The sequence below is a fragment of the Giraffa tippelskirchi genome, chromosome X (genome assembly GCF_054371585.1).
Source record: "Giraffa tippelskirchi isolate mGirTip1 chromosome X, T2T-mGirTip1v1.2.pri, whole genome shotgun sequence".
Lineage (NCBI taxonomy): Eukaryota > Metazoa > Chordata > Mammalia > Artiodactyla > Giraffidae > Giraffa > Giraffa tippelskirchi.
This window is the reverse complement of record NC_137289.1, coordinates 113,106,260-113,129,425: the sequence shown is the minus strand read 5'-3', so window position 1 is coordinate 113,129,425 and position 23,166 is coordinate 113,106,260. Positions and strand designations below refer to the sequence as shown.

The window sequence follows — 23,166 nt, the reverse complement described above, 5'->3', positions numbered from 1 at the left end:
ACAATAAAGGACAGTAACGGTATGGACCTAACAGAAGCAGAAGATATTAAGAAGAGGTGACAAGAATACATAGAAGAACTATACAAAAAGCCTTAGTGACCCAGGTAACCCAATGATGTGATCACTCACCTACAGCCAGACACCCTGAAGTGTGAAGTCAAGTGGGCCTTAGAAAGTATCACTATGAACAAAGCTCGTGGAGGTGATGGAATTCCAGCTGAGCTATTTCAAATCCTAAAAGATGATGCTGGTAAAGTGCTGCACTCAACATGCCAGCAAATTTGGAAAACTCAGCAGTGGCCACAGGACTGGAAAAGGCCAGTTTTCATTCCAATCACAAAGAAGGGCAATGCCAAAGAATGTTCAAACTACTGCACAGCTGTGCTCATTTCACGTGCTAGCAAAGTAATGCTCAAAATCCTTCAAGCTAGGCTTCAACAGTACATGAACCAAGAACTTCCAGATGTACAAGCTGGATTTAGAAAAGGCAGAGGAAACAGAGATCAAAAAGCCAACATCAGTTGGATCATTGAAAAAGCAATGGAATTCCAGAAAAAAAACATCTACTTGTGCTTCATTGAATAGTCTAAAGTCTTTGACTGTGTAGATCACAATAAAATGTGGAAAATTCTTAAAAAGATGGGAATACCAGTTTGCCTTACCTGCCTCCTGAGAAACCTGTATGTAGGTCAAGAAGCAACAGTTAGAACCAGACATGGAACAACAGACTGGTTCAAAATTGGGAAAGGAGTACATTAAGGCTGTATATTTTCACTCTGCTTATTTAACTTATATGCAGAGTACATCATGGGAAAGTCTGGGCTGGATGAAGCTCAAGCTGGAATCAAGATTTACGGGAGAAATATCAGTAACCTCAGATATGCAGAGGACACGACCCTAATGGCAGAAAGCAAAGATGAACTAGAGTCACATGATGAAGGTGAAACAGAGTGAAAAAGCTGGCTTGAAACTCAACATTCAAAACACTAAGATCATGGCATCTGGTCCCATCACTTCATGGCAAATAGATGGGGAAACAATGGAAACAGTGACAGACTTTATTTTCTTGGGCTCCAAAAACATTGTGGACGGTGACTGCAGCCTCCAAAGATGCTTGCTCCATGGAAGAAAAGCCATGATAAACCTAGACAGCGTATTAAGAAGCAGAGACATCATTGTTCCAACTAAGGTCTTCAGTGAAAGCTCTAGTTTTTCCAGTAGTCATGTATGGATGTGAGATGTATGGATGTGAGAGTTGGACCATAAAGAAGGATGAGTTCCAAAGAATTGATGCTTTTGAACTGTGTTGTTGGAGAAGCCTCTTGAGAGTCCCTTGGACAGAAAGAGATCAAAGCAGTCAATCCTAAAGGAAATCAACCCTGAATATTCATTGGAAGGACTGATGCTGAAGCTGAAGCTCCAATAGTTTGGCCACCTGATGTGAAGAACCGACTCTTTGGAAAAGACCTTGATGCTGGGAAAGATTGTGGGCAGGAGGAGAAGGTGGCGACAGAGAATGAGATAGTTGGATGGCATCACCGACTCAATGGACATGAATTTGAGCAAACTCTAGGAGATAGTGAAGGACAGGGAAGCCTGGCATGCTGCAGTCCATGGGGTTGCAATAAGTCAGATTCAACTGAGTGACTGAACAACAGCAACAATAAAAAGCACCAGAAATAGAAAAATCACTTTTATAATTGTATCAAAATGAATAAATACTTAGGAGTAAACTTAACCAAGAAGTTTAAGGACTTTTACATTGAAAACAATAGACGTTCCATTTCAAAACTGTAAGCGTTTGGTAAAAGGAGAAGACAGTGGTTCACTCACTGTGATTCCCAGGCCAGCAGCATCAGCAACACCTGGAAACTTCCTAGGAATGCAAGTTTCTCAGGCTCCACTATAGACCAAGTGAGTCAGAGACTCTGGGGCTAGGGCCCTGCACTCTTTATCAGCCCTCCCAGAGATTCTGAGGCAGGGTAAAGCTTGAGAACCACTGTATAATTCATTTATGCAGCTTATTTATTGTTTAAATCATCAGCATTAGCCTACAGAGGTCTATAGTAGCCCCAACATATACAACCTGAATTATAGAAATTGTCTTAAATCAGATTTTTCTATCCTTCAAAGAGTCTCTCTGTATATCTGCAGTCCAGAAAAACTCTTTGGTAAATTCTGCAGCAGTTTTTTAGAAAAAAAAAAATCATTGACATAGCATATGTGTAGGTAGTTCTAAATGTGCAATAGCTTCATGAAATCTACTTTGAGAATTTTCAATAAAATTTTTCAGATGGCAACAGTCCTCTCATGTTTTCTTATCTTCAATTTGAAGTGATGGGAATGATACAAACACTCTTAAAGAGTACTGTCACTCCTGGAAATAGTGAAGCTGATTCCCTTTGAGACACTTACTTACTTAGCACCAACATGGCACCAGGCACTGTGCTAGGTACTAGGTAGCAAATTTGAAAAGATCTAGTTCTGACTCACAAGTGTCACCCCTATGGAGGTACTAGATACAAATGCAGGAGGAGAAAAATGAATACATAAAAGCTGATGAGTGTTCCCAGGTTTCTCCTTCAGCCAACTACAGAGAATTCAGGCCTATTTATCATTTTCCATCCCTGGCCTTCTGAATTTTTGATCCTGTTGTGGATGGGCCAGACTCTGTGAGGAGACAGGTATAAATCAAAAGTGTGGTGGGTCAAAAGGCAGATGAAATGCCGCTGAGCAACTAAGCCCGTGTGCCACAACTATTGAACCTGTGCTCTCAAATCCAGGAGCTGCAACTTCTGAAGCCCACGTACTTGGAGCCCATGCTCCACAACAAGAGAAGCCACTGTAATGAGAAGCATGCACACCACAACTAGAGAGTAGCCCCTGCTCGCTGCAACTAAAGAAAAGCCTGGGGAGCAATGAAGACCCAGCACAGCAAAAAATAAGTAAAATTATTTTTTAAAAGGCAGATGGAAAATAAGGAAATTATAAAAAATAAATTGTTATGTCACTACATAACAACACTTGCTAAAGACATATTTCCATCATAATAAGGAATTTCTGTGAACTTTTTTGAAAATCTGTGATATGGTTCACCAAGTTTTATTTCATTTTCTTCTTCCTGGGTATATACAAAGACCACATTTCCCAGTCTCCCTTGAACTCTGATCACAATCATGTGATGAGTTCTGGCCAGAGGATTTGGAGTCAGCAATTTTATGCTTCCAATATGACACACATGCACACACACAAATAGCATTTTTTTCCCTCTTTCCCCTCCTTTGTATAACCCAGAAGTAATATCTTGTGGGATGTGGATGCTACAAGATAGTAGAACTACCATTAGCTTGGGACCATAAGAACAGAGATCTACCCCCTCCTTTGCAGAGCATGAGAGAAAAAGATAGATGAGAAAGGAAGATTTTTAAGGAGCTTTGCTTTTGCTCATTATTCTTTTCACAGTGGTCAAAAGACACAAATAAAAGTTTGGGTCACTCTGAAATTACCTTTAGGCTGCTAATTTCTGCTTTTTTAACGCACCATTACTCAGAGTCCAAACACCACAATTCTGGCGTTATATGTTACCAAAATAAAATAGCTGTTAAAATGGGGCCATGGACAAGTGCCTTGAAAGCATGGAGGAAAAGGATGCCAAGCTTGGAAAGGCTAAACTGGATGCCTGCCCTCTTAATAAGACCAAAGATTGCTTATGGTCCTTTTTGTATTCTGTCCCCTTTCCATCCCTCTCCAACCAAGGGAAAAATAAAGACGAAGCAAAAACACCTGGAGGGGGAAAGAACCCTGGTGATTACCCTCTGCATCATATATTTGGATAAGCAGCCACATGCCAAGTAACATACTGAAACACTGCCTGGAATCAAGACTCAATAGACAGAAATCAGGGACCTTGATCAGAAAAAAGTACATTTATAGGTAGTAACATTTAGGAAGAGAACTTCTCCCTACCTGAGCTGCAGGGCCAGGGCTGGAGGCATCACCTTTGCTCCTATCCTGCCGATGAGGGTCGGGAACACCCCTACCAGCTCCACTACAGTGATGTGTCGAAGATCCAGGCCACATTGTGCTTGCTGGAAAAAAAAAATCCAAGACAGGAGGTGTAAGTGTAGCTAAAGAAAATCCATGTCAAACTACAGACTGACAGAAGCAGTGCTGTTCTGTTTGGGGAAGTTTCTCTGCCCACTCCATACTGTCCTGAAGATAGTTGAGAAACTGGGGTTAAACTGCTACTGCTGCTGCTGCTAAGTCGCGTCAGTCGTGTCCAACTCTGTGCGACCCCATAGACAGCAGCCCACCAGGCTCCCCCGTCCCTGGGATTCTCCAGGCAAGAACACTGGAGTGGGTTGCCATTTCCTTCTCCAATGCATGAAAGGGAAAAGTGAAAGTGAAGTTACTCAGGCGTGTCGCTCAGGCATGGGGTTAAACTAATGGCTATAAAACCCAAATACTTTCCTAGAGGAATCATTCAGAAATGACTTGGCAATGAGATTTTGAAAACCTAAGCAAAATGGCAGTGTATGTATTTCCAGATGGGGTGAGACTTTGCATGAGCCAAATTTCCTAAAAAGTATCAAAGACCACCTCCAGAGGATTTTTGTTTGTATTTGCAAGGACAAAAGATTACTTCTAGTGTCCCCTTATCTGCCCATTCTTCCACCCCTCACACTCACCAGCCCAAAGCCTCCCCACACACTAACATGGTGAAGAAACTAGGATAAGACATTCCAACCCTCCTCTGATGCCATGTTTTCTTTCTTTTTTTAACAGTTGGTGACCTGGGTTTGGTGGTTGCCACCCAATTCCCAGGTGGCACTAGTGGTAAAGAACCCACCTGCCAATGCATTTAGACCTAAGAGACAGAGATGCAGGTTCGATCCCTGGGTTGGGGAGATACCCTAGAGGAGGGCATGGCTACCCACTCCAGTATTCTTGCCTGGGAAATTGCATGGACAGAGGAGCCTGGTGAGCTACAGTCCATGGGGTTGCAAAGAGTCACACACAACTGAAGTGACTTAGCACATATGCACGCCTGCACCCAGTGGACACCACTTGATGACCTGGCTCTGGTGGCTGGAAGAGATTACAATGCTGGGTCACACGTGACTGTAATAGTTTTTGTTGGGCTACCACCTCCAGGTCACTGCAGAGACAACAAACTGAAATACACCCCCAGTTTCTGTGAAAGAGGTCTCATTTTTTCTTCTGGATTTTCAGCCTTAAGGACAGGTTTCAGGCTTGGCACACATCTTAAGACCTACAGAGAGGCTCTCAGGGGACACAGGCCAGGGACACCATTTTTGTGCTCTCCCTCTGGACAGTCCTCCTGCTATGCCCAGGCAGGGGAGGTGATACATAGCCTCACCCACTACAGACTGAGGCTCCTGTCCCTTCCAGACCAGAAAGCCTATTTGGGAAAATTTGAGAGTTGCCTGAAATGGGCCCTCCCAGTGCCACCCAGGCATGGCCTGAGTCATTGCCCTACCCGCTGTGGAGTGTGGCCCCCAGTTGACAGGAAGAGTTGGTGAGAATACCTGGAAGCTGTACAACCTAGCAACTCTTAAGTGAGAGGCAAGTGAGCAGAGCTGATGGCTGCCAGAGCAAAGAAAGTGGCCCTGTTCAGCCAGGGAACTTAATGTATGAGTCAGCTTGAGTCAAGGTCACAAACTAAGAACATCTGTGGCATTGAAGGTGTTTTTCCCACTGTGCCCAGGAATGGAAAAGCATTCACAACCTCACTTATAACTGAATACTACCTTCAGACCACCTGACCAAGGAACTGAAGGCTAACACACAGGAAGCTGTATCACCCATCCAACAGCTCTGCTTATGGTGCGTTTGAACAGAGCACAGACTGTAGCTTTCTCTGTCTGCAGAGCAAAACTGGTGTCCTCACCTAGGCAAAATATTCAGTGCATACTCTTGTTTGACTTGGGTCCCCAGACCATGAGCCATGCCGACTCTGGGTCCCTTCCTGCTGCTTTGCCAGAGGAGGGAAGCTAATTCATAGCCACACCTACAGCTGGGCATATTACCCAGTCTAAAGCATCTAGTAAGCCTGAGGAGAATCTAGAATTCATGAAGCACATCCTTCAGCTGCATTTGGGCAGGGAACCAAGATGGCAGACCTACCCAGCTGTTCTCAGTCAATGGCACACCCCCACCACCAACCTCAGAGCTCGAACAGATGCTTCAGCCAAACAGACTCTAGTAGCAAGCCCCACCTTCCCAAGGACGTTACCAGCAGATATGTCCAGAAACCTAAGAGAGCTGACTGGTGAAGAATTGTCTCTGCCAAAGTAAACCTGAACTGTCTGGAAAAGGAGATCACTTACTCAAAGGAACAGATACCAATAAAAAGAAGCAAGGATCATGAAAAAGCAAGTATGTCTGATGCCACCAAATGTAATTAATAAAGGGCCAATAACTGACCCTAAGAAACTGGAGAGCTATGAACTTTCAAAGAATTCAGAATAATTCTCTTAAAGAGGTTTTGTGAGCTGTAAGAACAGACAACTAAATGAAATTAGAAAAATGATCAGGAGTTCGACAAAGAAATATAAACCACACACAAAAAAATCATACAGCTGAATAATAAAATAACTGAAGAATTCAATAGAGAGCCTCAAAAGCAGACTCAACTATGCAGAAGAATAAGAAACCTGGGAAACAGATCATTTGAAATTATCCAGTCAGAGGAACAAAAAGGAAAAAGAATGAAAAAGATTGAAGAGAGCCTAAGGGACTTATAGGACACAATGAAAAATATTTGCATTCTGGGAATTCTAGAAGGAGGAAAGGGACAAAAAGTGTATTTCAGTAAATAATGGCTGAAAACTTCCCAATCCTTGGGAGAGAACTAGACATCTAGTTCCAAAAAGCCCAAAGGATGCCAAATAGATTGAACCCAAACAGGCTACACCAGGACATATTATAATTAAACTGTCAAAAGACAAAAACAAAGAATTTTTAAAGCAACAAGAGAAAAGAGAGAAGTTACATACAAGGGAACCTCCATAAGACTACCAGTGGTTTAATAATGGAAATTTTTCAGACCAGAAGAGAATGGTATGACATATTCAAAATATTGGGAGGAAAAACTGTCAACTCTAGAAATTCCATATCCAGTAAAGCTCCCCTTCAGAAATGAAAGAGAGACAAATACTTTTCTGAAAAAACAAAAGCTGAGAGAGTTCATCACCATTAGATCTGCTTTACAAGACTTCTTTGAGTGGAAGTACAGTCAGCCTTCCATATCCACAAGTTACAGATCCACAAATTCAACTAACCATGGACCACATACAATGTGTAGAACCAGAAGATCAATGTATATGGAACCCATAGATACAGAGCACTGACAATGGGATGTAAGCATCCACAGATTTTGGGGTCCACAGTGAGTCTTGCAACCTATCCCCTGCAAGCACTGAGGAATAACTATAAAAAGACAATAACTAACATCATAAGAACATAATAAGGCAGTGTAAAACTCACTGGAAAGGGGGAAACTTAGTCTAAGTTGGGTTCTGTAATATGGTAATAGTGGTATGTAATTCATTTACAGCTCTAATTTAAAAGTTAAAAAACAACCATGGTAGACAGAGACAAGGTGGCGGAGTAGAAGGGTGTGAGCTCACCTCTTCTGATGAAACCACCAGAATAACTAACCTCTGAACAACCAACAAAAAATGCTAGAACCTATCAAAAAAGATACCCTACATCCAAAGACAAAGAAGGAGCTACAACAAGATGGTAGGAGGGGGCGCAAAAGTGATTAAATCAACTCCAGGCCATCAGGTGGGCAGGCCACAAACTGGAAAATAATTACACCACAGAAGTTGTACATAGGAGTGGAAGTTCTGAGCCCCACATCAGGCTCCCCAGCTAGGGGGTCTGGCAACAGGAAGAGGAGCCTCCAAATCCTCTAGCTTTGAAGGCAGTGGGGTTTAATCACAGGAATTTCATAGGACTGGGGAAAACAGAAACTCCACTTTGGAGGGCACACACAAGGTCTTCAGCACACCAGGAACCAGGGAAAAGAAATCAGTGACCTCATAAGAGACTGGGCCAGACCTACCTGCTAGTATTGGAGGGTCACCTGCAGAGGTTAGGGGAGGCAGCTGTGGCTCACTGTTGGGACAGACAATCACAGCAGTAGTTCTCAGGAATACACATCAGCATGAGCCCTGCTGGAGGCCACCATTTTCTCATCAAGACCTGGACCCACCCAAAAGCCTGTAGGCTCCAGTGCTGAGATGCCTCAAGCTAAACAACCAACAGGACAGGAAAACAGCCCCACTCGTGAGACAGTTTTAAGTCATCCTGAGCACACAGCTGCCTACTAAACACACCCCTTGACACGACCTTGCCCAGGAGATGGATATGACCCTGCCTAGGAGATGGACAAGACCCAGTTCTACCTACCAGTGGGCAGGAACTAATCCCTCCCACCAGGAAGCCTGCACAAGCCTCTTAGACTGCCTCATTCATAAGCAGACAGACAGAAGCAAGAAGAACTACAGCCTGTAGCCTGCAGAGTGGAAACTGCAATCAGAAAACTAGACAAAATGAGACAGCAGAGGTATATGTCCCAGACGAAGGAACAAGATAAAACTCCAGAAGGACAAATAAGTGAAATGGAGATAGGCAATCTGCCTGAAAAACAATTCAGAGTAATGATGGTAAAGATGATCCAAGACCTCAGAAAAAGAATGGATGCACAGATAGAGAGCACCTCAATATATAAGGCAAATACTAATAGACATAAAAGGAGAAATTGACAGTAATACAATAATAGTGAGGGACTTTCACACCCCATTTTCATCAATGGATAGATTATCCAGACAGAAAATCAATAAGGAAACCCAGGCCTTAAATGACACATTAGACCAGACGGAATTTATATTCATATAGCATTTCATCCAAAAGCAGCAGGATACACATTCTTCTCAAGTGCACCCTCTTCAACATAGATCATAGCAATGTTTTCTTAGATCAGTCTCCCAAGGCAAAAGAAATAAAAGCAAAAATAAACAAATGGAACCTAATCCAATTTATAAGCTTTTGTGCAGCAAAGGAAAACACCAGCAAAATGAAAAGACAACCTACAGAATGGGAGAAAATATTTGCAAACAAGGCCAATTGACAAGGAGTTAATATTCAAAATAGCAAACAGTTCATACAACTTAATATAGAAAAAACAAACAACACAATCAAAAAAATGGGCAGAAGACCTAAACAGACATTTCTCCAAAGAAGACATACAGATGGTCAATAAACACATGACAAGATGCTCAACACTGCTTATTACTATAAAAATGCAAATCAAAACTACAATGAGGTATCACCTCACACTGATCAGAATGGCTGTCATAAAAAAATCTACAAACAATAAATGCTAGAGAAGATGTGGAAAAAAAGGGAATGCTCTTGTACTGTTGGTGGGAATGTAAATTGATACAGCCACTATGGAGGACTGTATGGAGGCTCTTAAAAAAAATCTAGGAATAAAAAGTCTACAAATAATAAATGCTAGAGAGAGTGTAGAGAAAATGGAACCTTCCTACGCTGTTGGTGGGAATTTAAATTGGTACAGGGATTATAGAGAACAGTGTGGAGGTTTCTTAAAAAACTAAAAATAGTGATACTCCTGGGCATACATCCAAAGAAAAATATGGTTCAAAAGGATACACACACCACAATGTTCATTACAACACTGTCTACAATATCCAAGACATGGAAGTAACCTAAATGTGCAATGATGAATGTATAAAGAAGATGTGGTACATATATACAATGGAATATTATTCAGGCATAAAAAGAATGAAATAATGCCATTTGCAGAAACATGGATGGACCTGGAGTTTATCATAGTAAGTCAGAAAGAGAAAGACAAATATATGACATCACTCATATGCAGAATCTTAAAAAATGACACAAATGAACTTAATATACAAAGCAGAAGCAGACTCAGAGAATGAACTTATGGTTATCAGGGTGAAGGGTGGGGAGGGGAGAAAGTGGGGGTTTGACAGGTACACACTGCTATATTTAAAATATATAATCAACAAGGACCTACTGTATAGCACAGGGAACTCTGCTCAATTTTCTGTAATAACCTAAGTGGGAAAAGAATTTGAAAAAGAATAGATACATGTATATGTATATATATATAACTGACTTACTTTGCTGTACAACTGAAACTAACATTGTTAATCAACAATGTTATAATCCAATATAAAACAATTTTTAAAGATATAGAAACTTAGTTAAAAAATACCTAACATGGTAAAAATAACTAAAATTACAATAATCTGAGGTATACAATATTAAAGTTATGAAGTATACAATATTAAAAACTATGTAAATTGAAACATCAATAACCTAAAATGGGAAGGGAATAGAATTTGAAGTATAAAGCTTAGGACTTGATTGAAATTAAGTTGGTATTAGTTTAAAATAGTGTGTTATAATTTAAAGGTTTTTTTTAATGTAAGCCTCATGGTAACAGCTTCCCAGGTGGTGTTAGTGGTAAAGAACCTGCCTGCCAATGAAGGAGACATAAGAGATGTGGGTTCGATCCCTGGGTTGGGAAGATCCCCTAAAGGAGGGCATGGAACCCACTCCAGTATTTTTGCCTGGAGAATCCCATGGACAGAGGAGCCTGATGGGCTATGGTCCATAGGGTCAAAGAATCGGACGTGACTGAAGTGACTCAAAACGCATGCTCATATGGTAACAAGAAGGGAAAAACCTGAATTACAAAAAAGTATGATAAAGTCAAAGCATACTAATACCACACAACATCAAAACACAATAAAAGAAGAAACAGCTGATCTATAAAACAACCAGGAAACAATTAATAAAATTGCAGTAACTTCTTATTTATCAATAATACCTTTAAATGTAAATGGATCCAGTTCTCCAAATGAGAAACCAAATGGCTAAATGGATTTTTATAAAAGATCCAATGATATGCTCATTGCAAGAATCATTTTGGCCTTCAAGACATACAAAGGCAATGTAAAGGGATGGAAACATATTTTAAGCAAACAACCCAAAAAAGTCAGGAGTAGTTTTGTCAGACAAAATAGGCTTTAATTTTAAAAATGGTAAAAGGAAACAAAGAAGGTCAGTCTATAATGATGATAGAATCAATACATCAAAAAGTTATAATGATCATATTTATGTGCCCAACATTGTAAAACTGAAATTCATAAAGCAAAAACTGATAGACCTTAAAGGAGAAATAAACAGGACTTTAATACTCCACTCTCAACAATGGATAGATCATCTAGACAGAATCAATAAAGAAACAGCAAATTTGAACAACTCTATAGACCAAAAGGGGCTTCCCAGGTGGCACTAGTGGTAAAGAACTCATCTGCCAATGCAGGAGACATAAGAGACATGGGTTTGATGCCTGGTCAGGAAGATCCCCTGGAAGAGGGCATGGCAACCCACTCCAGTATTCTTGCCTGGAGAATCCCATGGACAGAGATCCTGGCAGGCTATAGCCATAGGTTCGCAAAGAGTGAGACATGACTGAAGCGAGTTAGCACGCATAGACCAAATATACCAAACAAACATACACAGAATAGTCTATCCAACATCAGCAGAATACACATTCTTCTCAAGTGCACATGAAACATCTAGAACAGACCATATATTGTTGCTGCGGCTGCTGCTGCTGCTAAGTCGCTTCAGTCATGTCCGACTCTGTGTGACCCCATGGACAGCAGCCCACCAGGCTCCTCCATCCACAGGATTCTCCAGGCAAGAATACTGGAGTGGGTTGCCATTTCCTTCTCCAGACCATATGTTAGGCCACTAAATAAACAAGTCTTAGAAAATTTAAGAAGACTGAAATTATACCAAGTATCTTCTCTGACCACAATGGTACAAAATAAGAAATCAATAACAAGAGGAAACTGAAAATTCATGAATACATGGAAATTAAACAACACTCTCCTGAATAACATATGGATCAGGAAGAAATTAAAAGGGAAATAAAGTATCTTGACATAAAAATGGAGGCAACATATGAAAACTTAACGGCACAACAATAAAAATCAACATTAAAAAGCAAGAAATTTCCCAAATTAACAATCTAATTATGCCTTAAGGTGCTAAAAAAAGAAACTGAGCCCATAATTAGCAGAGGGAAAGAAATAAAGATTAGGGCAGAAATAAATGAAATTGAGAACAGAAAACCAGTAGAAAAGATTAACCAAACTAAGAGCTGGTTCTTTGAAAGATAAACAAAATTGACACTCCTTTAGTTAAACTAAGGAAAAAACTAAATCGACAAAATTGTAAATGTCAAAGGAGACATTACAACTGATACAACAGAAATACAAAGGCTATTACAAATAGCTCTATGCCAATAATTTGACAACCTAGAAGTAGAAGTAGAAAAATTCTTAGAAACATAAAAACAATCAAGAGTGAATCATGAAGGAATGAAAAGTCTCAATAGATCAATTACTAGTAAGGAGATTAAATCAATAAAATAATAAAAAAAAGTTAAAAATCTCCCAATGAAGTAAAGCCCAGGACCAGATAGCTTCACTAATGAATGTTACCAAACATTTAAAGAATGTTTGTAAAGAATTGACAGTAACCTTCAAACCCTTCCAAAAAAAAAGTAAAAAAGGAAGAAACATTTCCAAACTCATTTTATGAGGTCAGCATTACCCTGATAGCAAACCCAGAAAAAGATATTATCAGAAAAATACAAATCAATATCCCTGATTAATATGGATACAAAATTTCTCAAAACACTATCAAACTGAATTCAGTAGCACATTACAAGGATAACTCAGCATGACCAAGTGTAATTTCACCTAGAATGCAGGATGGCTCAACAGACACAAAATCAATGTGATATATCAGATTAATAGTATGAAAATATCACCCCAATAGATGGAGAAAAAGCATTTGACAAAATTCAACTTATGTTCATGAGTTTTAACAAAAGTTTTTGGTATAGAAAGAAAGTACCTAAACATAATAAAGGTCATATATGACTAGCCTACAGCTAACACCATACTCAATGATAGAAAGCTGAAAGAATCGAATAGCATAATAGCATTTTTACATAAGTAGGGGAGGAAAGAACAATCCTGAAGTTTGTATAGAAGTACAAAAGACCCCTAAATAGCCAAGCAATCCTCAGAGAATAGAACAACGCAGGAGGCATCACATTTTCTGATTTCAAGCTATAGTATAAAGCTATGGTAATTCAAACAGTATAGTACTGGCATAAAAACAGATCCCCCCCCCACCCACAAATCAAATGGGACAGAATTGGGAGCCCAGAAATAAACTCAAGGATACATAGTCAACTTGTATTTGACAAAAGAGCCAAGAATACTCAATAGAGAAAAGTCAGTCTTTTTAACAAATAGTGCTGAAGAAACTGGATATTCACACGTAAAAAATGAAACTAACACCTTGGGTTATACAACTTACAAAAATGAACTTAAAATGGATTAGAGACTTAAATAGAAGATATGAAACTATGAAATTCATGGATGAAAAAACAGGAAAAAGAGCTCCTTGATATAGCTCTTGGCAGTGATTTTTGGATATGACACCTTAAGCACTGGCAACAAAATGGAAAAAAAAAAAAACAACAAACAAGTGGGATTACATGAAACTAAGACGCTTCTGCACAGTAAGAGAAACTATCAACAAGTATAAAGACAACCTACAAAATGGGAACAAAAAACACTTGCAAGCCATTTATCTGATAAGGGATTACTGTCCAGAATCTCTAAAGAACTCATCTAACTCAACAGCAAATAAAGAACTCAATTCTAAAATGGTCAAAAGGCCTGAACAGACATTTCTCCAAAGAAAACATATGAAAGGCCAACAGATACATGAAAAGATGCTCAATATCACTAGTCATTAAAAAGCATATCAAAATCATAAGACAATACCAAATGCCTATTAGAAGGGCCATCATTAAAGAGACACATAACAGCACAGCTAGTCTACGTGGATGCAGCGTGCTGTGCTGTGGCCATGCAGTGCTGAGTCACTTGCAAATGGTGTCTTTGGGCCACAATGTTGCACTCGGCTCCTCCTCACCCCAGCTAAGCACTCCAACCCCAGTAACCCTCTAGTCTTCTTCAATCTGGATATTGCAGGGGAGCAAGATGGTCTAATTGCCTTGAAATTGCTTGCAGATATTATGCCCAAAACTGCAGAAATTTTTCATGCATTGCATACAGAAGAATTGTATACAGAATGCTAACCCAGGTGGTGGTAGTGGTAAAGAACTCCTGCCAATGCAGGAGACATAAGAGATGCAAGTTCAATCCCTGGGTCAGGAAGATTCCCCTGGAGAAGGAAATGGCAGCTTCAAGATTACTTCAGTAATCTTGCCTGGAAAAACCCATGGACAGAGGAGCCTGGTGGGCTACAGTCCATGGGGTCGCAAAGAGTTGGACATGAGTGAAGTGACTTAGCAGTCAGGTACAGGAGAAAACAGGCATTGGACTCACTACTGGGAAAACTTTCTATTTGAAAAAAAAAAAAAAGTCGCTCAGTCGTGTCCGACTCTTTGTGACCCCATGGACTGTAGCCCACCAGGCTCCTCCATCCATGGGATTTTCCAAGCAAGAGTACTGGAGTGTGTTGCCATTTCCTTCTCCAGGGGATCTTCCCGACCCAGGGATTGAACCTGGGTCTTCTGGATTGTAGGCAGATGCTTTACCGTCTGAGCCACCAGGGAAGTGGTGAAGTTGAAAGGATGCCCTTTCTATTTGGAAGGATGCTCTTTTCATCAAATCAAGAAATTTATGATTCAGGGTGGAGACTTCTCCAGTTAGAATGGGACAGGTGGAGAAAATATTTATGATGAAAAATTTGAAGATGAAAACTTCCATTATCAGCATAATAAGGGGGAATTACTGAGCCTGGCAAATGCAGGTTGCAAGACAAGCAATTCTCAGTTCATCATGACAGTTCTGACTACTCACTCATGGGAAACACGTGGTGTTTGGGCAGGTGATGAAAGGAATGGGTGTGGCAAGGATTTGGGAAACTGTGGAGATGAAAGGTGAAAAAAATGCCAAATTGTGCATTATTGCAGAATGCAGAGAACTGAAGGAAAGGGATGATTAGGGAATATTCCCCCAAGATAGTTCTGGTGACAGTCATTGAGATTTCTGAGGATGAAGATGTAGATTTAAAAGATGTGGATGAAGTTTAATCAGTAACAGAAGACTTAAAAAACATTGGAAATTCTTTATTCAAAACCCAGAACTGAGAGATGGACATTAAAAAAAATACACTAAAGTTTTAAGGGATGTGGAAGGCTCGAAGTTTGCAACTGAGAAAGCCCGTGGATCAAAGCTGCAGCCTGCTGCTTTAAGCTATGTGCTGAATATTGAAGCTTGCAAACTGAAGATGTCCACTGAAAATGTCTGATTGGTAGGGAGTGGTAGACAGTTGCTTGGAGGTCCTTGAAGCAGACTTGGCAAACACCAAGGCACTGTACCATAGAGCCCAAGGGTGGCCAGGATTCAAATAATATGATCAAGCATTGACTGACCTTAAGAAAGCCCAGGAGATGGCACCAGAAGATAGAGCTATTCAGGCAGAATTGCTGGAAGTCTAACAAAAGATAAAGGCACAGAAAAATAGGCTGCTCTGCAGTCTATAGAGAAATGTTTCATAAGGAATTCAGTTTGGTTAAGTATTGAGAGAATTAGTTCCTAGGTAGGAGGAGAAAGGGGTCTGGAGTTCTCAAGGAGGAGAAAAGGACAAAGGGTTTTTTTCTGTAAGCCCAGAGCAGATGATTCCACAACAAAACAACTCATCTTGCTCAAGGATATGTTTTCCCTTAAACTCTGTACCAATGATTATATAACAATGTATCCTGATTGAGGACATGTTTCTCCCTTTTGAGAACCTTCTGATTAATCCTGTCATTTTAAAATGTATATTATGAGAGCAGCTCTGGTAAAATCTTTCTATTGTTAGTTCTCATCCTGTTATCTTAAAATGTATATTGCTGGAGTGGGTCTGTTAAGACCTTTACAACCTTGAGACATTCTTTTGATTTACTAGAATAACCAATTAAAAAAGTATATAACTCCCTTGCTAAGACGAGCAAGGGGGGCACTCTCTGTTCCGCTCTGATGTCTATGTCAGAAGCTTTCTCTGTCTCTTTCCATACTTTAATAAAACTCTGCTACATGAAAGCTCTTGAGTGATCAAGCCTGGTCCCTGGTCCCAAAGCTAAATCTTCTTCAGAGATCACGAATACGACACCTTTAACCTTAAGCTATCAGTATGCATTGAATTACTTAAGCAAATAAATAAGAAGGGGAATAATAATACAGGGAATAAGAAAATTTAAGGGTTTTATCTATTATGTATGATCCTTAATGTGTTTGCTTTGATGCTTCAATTCCCCATTGTTTCAGTTCAGTTACAGAGTCATGTCCGACTCTTGGCGACCCCGTGGACTGCAGCACGCCAGGCCTCCCTGTCCAGCACCAATTCCCAGAGCCTATTCAAACTCATGTCCATTGAGTCAGTGATGCCATCCAGCCATCTCATCCTGTCATCCCCTTCTCCTCCCACCTTCAATCTTTCCCAGCATCAGAGTCTTTCCCAGTGAGTCAGTTCTTTGCATCAGGTGGCCAAAGTATTGGAGTTTCAGCTTCAGCATCAGTCTTCCAATGAATATTTTGGACTGATTTCCTTTAGGATGGACTGGTTGGATCTCCTTGTTGTCCAAGGGACTCTCAAGAGTCTTCTCCAACACCACAGTTTAAAAGCATCAATTCTTCGGTGCTCAGCTTTCTTTATAGTCCAGCTCTCACATCCATACATGACTACTGACACAGTACAAATACTAATAGGGATTCACTCTTAATAAACCAGCGCTACAAAAGGGGGAAAGAAAAAGACACGTAACAAATGCTGTTGAGGACATACAGAAAAGGGAAAGCTTATGTACTGATAATCACGATGGTATGATCACTCACCTAGAGCCAGACATCCTGGAATGTGAAGTCAAGTGGGCCTTAGGAACCATCACTAAAAAACAAAGCTAGTGGAGGTGATAGAATTCCAGTTGAGCTATTTCAAATCCTAGAAGATGATGCTGTGAAAGTGCTTCACTCAATATACCAGCAAATTTGGAAAACTCAGTAGTGGCCACAGGACTGGAAAAGGTCAGTTTTCATTACAATTTCAAAGAAAGGCAATGCCCAAGAAAATTCTCAAACTACCGCAATATTGCATTCATCTCACACACTAGCAAAGTAATGCTCAAAATTCTCCAAGCCAGGCTTCAACAGTATGTGAACTTCCAGATGTTCGAGCTGGATTTAGAAAAGACAGAGGAACCAGTGATCAAATTGCCAAAATCCGTTTGATTATTGAAAAAGCAAGAGAGTTCCAGAAAAACATCTACTTCTGCTTTATTGACTATGCCAAAGCCTTTGACGGTGTGGATCACAATAAACTGTGGAAAATTCTTCAAGAGATGGGAATACCAGACCATCTGAACTGCCTCCTGAGAAATCTGTATGCAGGTCAGGAAAAAACAGTTAGAACTGGACATGGAACAACAGACAGGTTCCAAATCGGGAAAGGTGTATGTCAAGGCTGTATATTGTCACCCTGCTTACTTAACATACGCAGAGTACATCATGAGAAATGCTGGTCTGGAGGAAGCACAAGCTGGAATCAAGACTGCTGGGAGAAATATCAATAACCTCAGATATGCAGATGACACCACCCATATGGCAGAAAGTGAAGAAGAACTAAAGAGCCTCTTGATGAAAGTGAAAGAGGAGAGTGAAAAAGTTGGCTTAAAACTCGACGTTCAGAAAACTAAGATCATGATATCTGGTCCCATCACTTCATGGCAAATAGATGGGGAAACAATGGAAACAGTGACAGACTTCATTTTGGGGGGCTCCAAAATCACCTAAGATAGTGACTGCAGCCATGAAATTAAAAGACACTTATTCCTTGGAAGAAAAGTTATGACCAACCTAGACAGCATGTTAAAAAGCAGAGACATTACTCTGCCAACAAAGGTCTGTCTAGTCAAAGCTTTGGTTTTTCCAGTAGTCATGTGTGGATGTGAGAGCTGGACTATAAAGAAAGCTGAGCACTGAAGAATTGATGCTTTTGAACTGTGGTATTGGAGAAGACTCGAGAGTCCCTTGGACAGCAAGGAGATCCAACCAGTCCATCCTGAAGGAAATCAGTCCAAAATATTCATTGGAAGGACTGATGCTGAAGCTGAAACTCCAATAATTTGGCCACCTGATGCAAAGAACTGACTCATTGGAAAAGATTCTGATGCTGGGAAAGATTGAAGGCGGGAGGAGAAGGGGACGACAGAGGATGAGATGGTTGGATGGCATCACTGACTCAATGGACATGAGTTTGAGTAAGCTTCGGGAGTTGGTGATGGACAGGGAAGCCTGGCATGCTGCAGTCCATGGGGTCGCAAAGAGTCAGACATGACTGAGTGACTGAACTGAACTGATGTACTGTTGGTGGGAATGTAAATGGGTGCAGCCACTAGGGCAAACAGTAAGGCAGGTCCTCACAAAAATTAAAAATAGAACTACCATATGATCCAGCAATTCTACTTCTGCATACTTATCCAAAGAAAAACACTAACTTGAAAAGATATAAGCACCCCCATGGTCTCTGCATCATTATTTACAATAGTTAAGCTATGGAAACAACCTCAATGTCCCTTGATGGATGAATGGATGAAGAAAATGTAATATATAAAATACAATATTTGTTCTTGTTGTTTAGTCACTAAGGCTAAGACACTAAGTTGTCTGACTCTTGTGACTCCCATGGACTATAGCTCGCCAGACTCCTTGGTCCATAGGATTCTCCAGGCAAGAATACTGGAGTGGGTTGCCATTTCCTTCTCCAGGGGATCTTCCCAACCCAGGGATCGCACCACGTCTCCTGCATTGGCAGGCAGATTCTTTAGCACTGAGCCACCAGGGAAGCCCCAATAAATGTTCACTGAAATGCAAAACAAATGAGACCAAGGGAAATACCAGGCTAAAAAGGTGCACTTTATTTTTGATTGATCATTTGGAAAGGCTGCTCCTGTCTGATTTGATTTAGTTGGCAAGTCACAAATAAAAAAGATCTGTAGGTCCTTAGCAGATGGAATTCTCACTGAGTAAGCACAACTTGGCAGCTGGAATGAGGCTGCCCCTTTTATGTGAGAAGTTCAGTACCAGACCCGGGAAGTCTATCTCTGCTGCCACAAAAAGGAATGAACTCTTGCCATTTGCAACATGGATGTACCTTGAGGGCATTATGTTAAGTCAGTCAAAGAGAAAAAGATAAATATCATATGATCTCTCTTACATGTGGAATCGTAAAAGAAAAACCCAAAGAACTAAAACAAACTGAGCTCATGAATATAGAGAACAGATTGGTGTTTTCCGAAAGTGGGGGCTGGGGGTTGGGCAAAATGGGTGAAGGGGGTCAAAAAGTACAAATTTCTAGTAATAAAATGAAAAAATTATGGGATGTAATATACAGCTTGGTGACTCTAGTTAATAAAACTATATTGTATATATGAGAGTAGCTAGGTGAGTGGATCCTGAAAGGTCTTATCACAAGAAAACCATTTTTAGTAACTATGTATGGTGATGGATGTTAAATGGACTACTGTTATGATCATTTTGCAATATATACAAATATTGGGTCATTATATTGTCCACCTGAAACTAGTATGTTAGATGTCCATCATACCTCATTTTTTTTGTTTTCTGATTTTTTTTTAATAAATTTATTTATTTTAGTTGGGGGCTAATTACTTTACAATATTGTAATAGTTTTTGCCATACATTGACATGAATCAGCCATGGGTTTACATGTGTTCCCCTTCCTGGACCCCCCATCCCATCCCTCTGGGTCATCCCATTGCCCCGGCTCTGAGCCCTTGTCTAATGTTCCAGTCCTCTGAGATGGTCCTTGGCAAGAACCACTACCTGCTCAACCACATGTCAGGAAGTCTCATCAGTAGCGGCAGTGGCAATAAGGAAACAAAAAAGTAATCTAAGATGAATGATGACTAAATGGGAGAAAGAAAAGTTTAAACTCCTTAGGTATGAGAACACCAAGTTTTTATTACAGTTCCACTGAAATAACTCTGTATGGGATGATAGAAGTGGTAGAAGAGTGTAAAGAAAGGTAGAAATATACATTTTTATTATTCTAACAATCACATAAGTCGATCAAACCTTTCTTTGAAGGCTCTGCTTAAAATGCCAATGTAAATATGTTGGAAGGGGGAGGTCACAAAGCAATACCTTGATATCAAGTATCTTAACCAACTAGTTGATTAGTAACTTAGCAAGTACCTGAAGGAGTGGGCTAGACTAGCGCAGGGGTCAGCAAACATTTTGTGTACAGGGCCAGAGAGTAAAGATTGTAGGTTCCATGGGGCTGGCTGGTCTCTGTTCTAACTATTCCATGGTGCCACTGTGATGCTAAACCAGCCATAAAGAACGCACAAATGAGCAAGCCTTGGCTGTGCTTCAATACAATTTTACTTACAAATGCCACAGTTTGCCCAACAGAGAAAAAGCAAATTGTTTGTCTTTTTTATTTTTCCATGGAAATAAGAAGAGGTCGGGAAATGTATAGTTATGGGATAGAGCCTGCAAGGCCAGTTCCCCACACGATGGAGTGTTGTGGTCTTGTGCTACCTCAAGAGTAAGCCCCCAGCTGGGACAAGAGGACACAAAGTGGAGGTTAGGTGGCAGGGATTGGAGGTAAAGACGAGATAAATTAGGTTCCTATCAAGGGAGCCCCAAACTTTTTATATGGCTCTTCAGAGTTCATGGGAAGTCCAAGTACACATGGAGAATAAACAAAGTTTTATTATTCAATGTCTTAAAGCTGAAAAGTTAAATTGTAGCCTTTGATTAAACCAACATTGTTCCGAACATCTAGTTCTGTGTACTGTCATGTGTGTGTGTGTGTGTGTGCGCGCGCACAAGCACGCACTCAGTCGTGTCCGACTCTGCGACCCCATGAACTACAGCCCACCAGACTCTTCTGTCCATGGGATTCTCCAGGCAAGGATGCTGGAGTGGGTTGCCATTTCCTTTTCCAGGGGATCTTCCCAACCCAGGGATTGAACCCACATCTCTTGCATCTCCTGCACTGGCAGGTGGATTCTTTACCACTAGCACCACCTGGGTGAAACATTCCTCCCAAAATATGCAACACCACATCTATCACCCAGCACAGCATTCCACCTCTTCAATCAGATTGGCCAATCTTATTGACAACATGCTTAAGGACAAAAATCAAGCAAGTTCTAATTCAATCCTTTCAGTTTCTGGCTTTTTTTCCCCTCCCAAAAGACATTGGTTGCCTCATTTTGTAGCTACAAAACTTACACAGCTAAGAAGGGCACATTTCCTAGAAAAGCCACCCCCTAACTCTGAAGTTCTTAGGAGTCACTGGAGGTCTTGCTAACAGGTAGTTTCTGATCCAGTGTGTCTTGGGTTGGGGCTTGAGAATTTGCATTCATAACAAGCTCCCAGGCTGACACAGCTAGTCCATGGACCACGGTTCAGAGAACTGCTTTTCTGAAAGATGCTCACCCTGCTCTGAGGAGCTCTATAGGAGCTGGGGAAGCTCCCTGTGGCGGCATGTGGGGCTAAGGGCCCCTGGACTCTTCTCAGTTCTTGAGTCAGCCTTCTGGGTCAACAACAGATAGATGGCCTCCCTCCCAGGCATACCCTGGCCGGGTTCAGCAAAGACAATTTGTTCTTTGGCTGAACCTGGACAGCATGTCAGTTAGGCTTATTAGTGAAGACAAACAAACCTCATTATTTGGAAAACGACTGGGTTAGCTCTGGGGTGTCAATGCTAATCAGGTTATAGCCCAGACCCAAAAATGAATGGTGGGAGTTCTGAAGTGTCAGTTTCTGAAGTTCCCGGGAAATGGATTAAGAACTGAATCTAGCCTTTGCTTTTTAATGAAATGGCCGGGCCCTTCCTGTTCAGAGGTCTCCCTCCTGCCTTGGCCCTGCTGCCAGGACTCACCTGAAGCATCCCCAGCTGCAGCCGGTAGAGGAGGTTTCGGGCTGTGGGGGTGGACACAATGAACAGTCTCCTTTTCTCATAAAACTGATCCAAAAGTGCAGCTGCTGTTCTCACGCCGACATTGACATTCATGGCTGTAATCAGAAACAGGTAGGTCAGAAACCCTCTACTGCTTCTGGCTCAGTACAGCCTGTGATGAGACACAGAAACACATGTGTAAGAAGTAAACCCCGAGATAAAGACTCAACTAGAAGTCTTCAGTTTATTCAGGAGGTGATCCCAAGGAGCACTCACCTGGGGAGTGGGGACACGTGTTAGTTTCCTCTTGCTTGTGGTCAACTCATCACCACAAACCTAGTAGCCTAACACACATTCTCTTACAATTCTGGCAGTGCGAAGTTTGGAACGGGTTCCACTGGAGTCAAGTCAAGGCTGTTGGCAGGGCTGTGCCCCCTCCCCCACCGCCCCCAACCCACATGCCCTGGGGGAGCATCTGTTTCCTTGCCTTTTTCCAGAATCTAGAGGCCGCCTGCATTCCTTGGCTCCTAGCCTTTCCTCCACCTTCAAAGCCAGCAAGGTAGCCGCTTCCAACCTCACTCCTCTCTGAGAGCAGTTCCACCTCCCTCTTATTAAGGATACTTGGGATTCCATTGAGCCCACCTGGATAATCCACATGCTTCTCCCCATCTCAAAATCCTTAATTTACAACTTCAAATTCCCTTTGGCTACATAAGGTAATACATTCACAGGTTCTGGGGATTATGATGTGGATATGTTTGCAGGGCACTGGAGGTGGGGGGCATTCCTCTCCTACCCCAGGAAATGAGACAGGGAAGGAAAGATGGATGTTCTTTGTATTTTAACGAAATTTAAAAGCCTCAGGCATTTAGCTGTTGATGTATGTATCTGTGTCTCCATCTCTCTCTCTCTAAGCTAATTCTGAGTGGCTAAGATTAAAGGGAAAGCATAAAGATGAGAAAGTACTAAGAAATGAGAAAAAGTGGAGTACAGAAATAGAAGCCAAGTCCAGAATTTTCTGGCTAGTCCAAATGTCACACTAAGATT

The 23,166-nt window shown here is 41.1% G+C and overlaps 1 protein-coding gene and 1 pseudogene across 6 annotated transcripts in view; one reads left to right on the top strand and one right to left on the bottom strand.

Moving 5' to 3' along the window:
- Positions 1-23,166, bottom strand: part of SRPX (sushi repeat containing protein X-linked) — a 154,180-nt gene that overhangs the window by 39,041 nt on the left and 91,973 nt on the right. For all 6 annotated transcript variants that reach the window (XM_081565215.1, XM_081565216.1, XM_081565219.1 and 3 more), the window contains 2 exons: positions 22,102-22,235; positions 3,967-4,088 (listed from right to left, as the gene is read on the bottom strand). In XM_081565215.1, coding sequence (XP_081421341.1) covers positions 3,967-4,088; positions 22,102-22,235 — 256 coding nt within the window. The remainder of the gene's footprint in view (positions 1-3,966; positions 4,089-22,101; positions 22,236-23,166) is intronic.
- Positions 6,165-15,691, top strand: LOC145536493 (peptidyl-prolyl cis-trans isomerase D pseudogene; annotated as a pseudogene).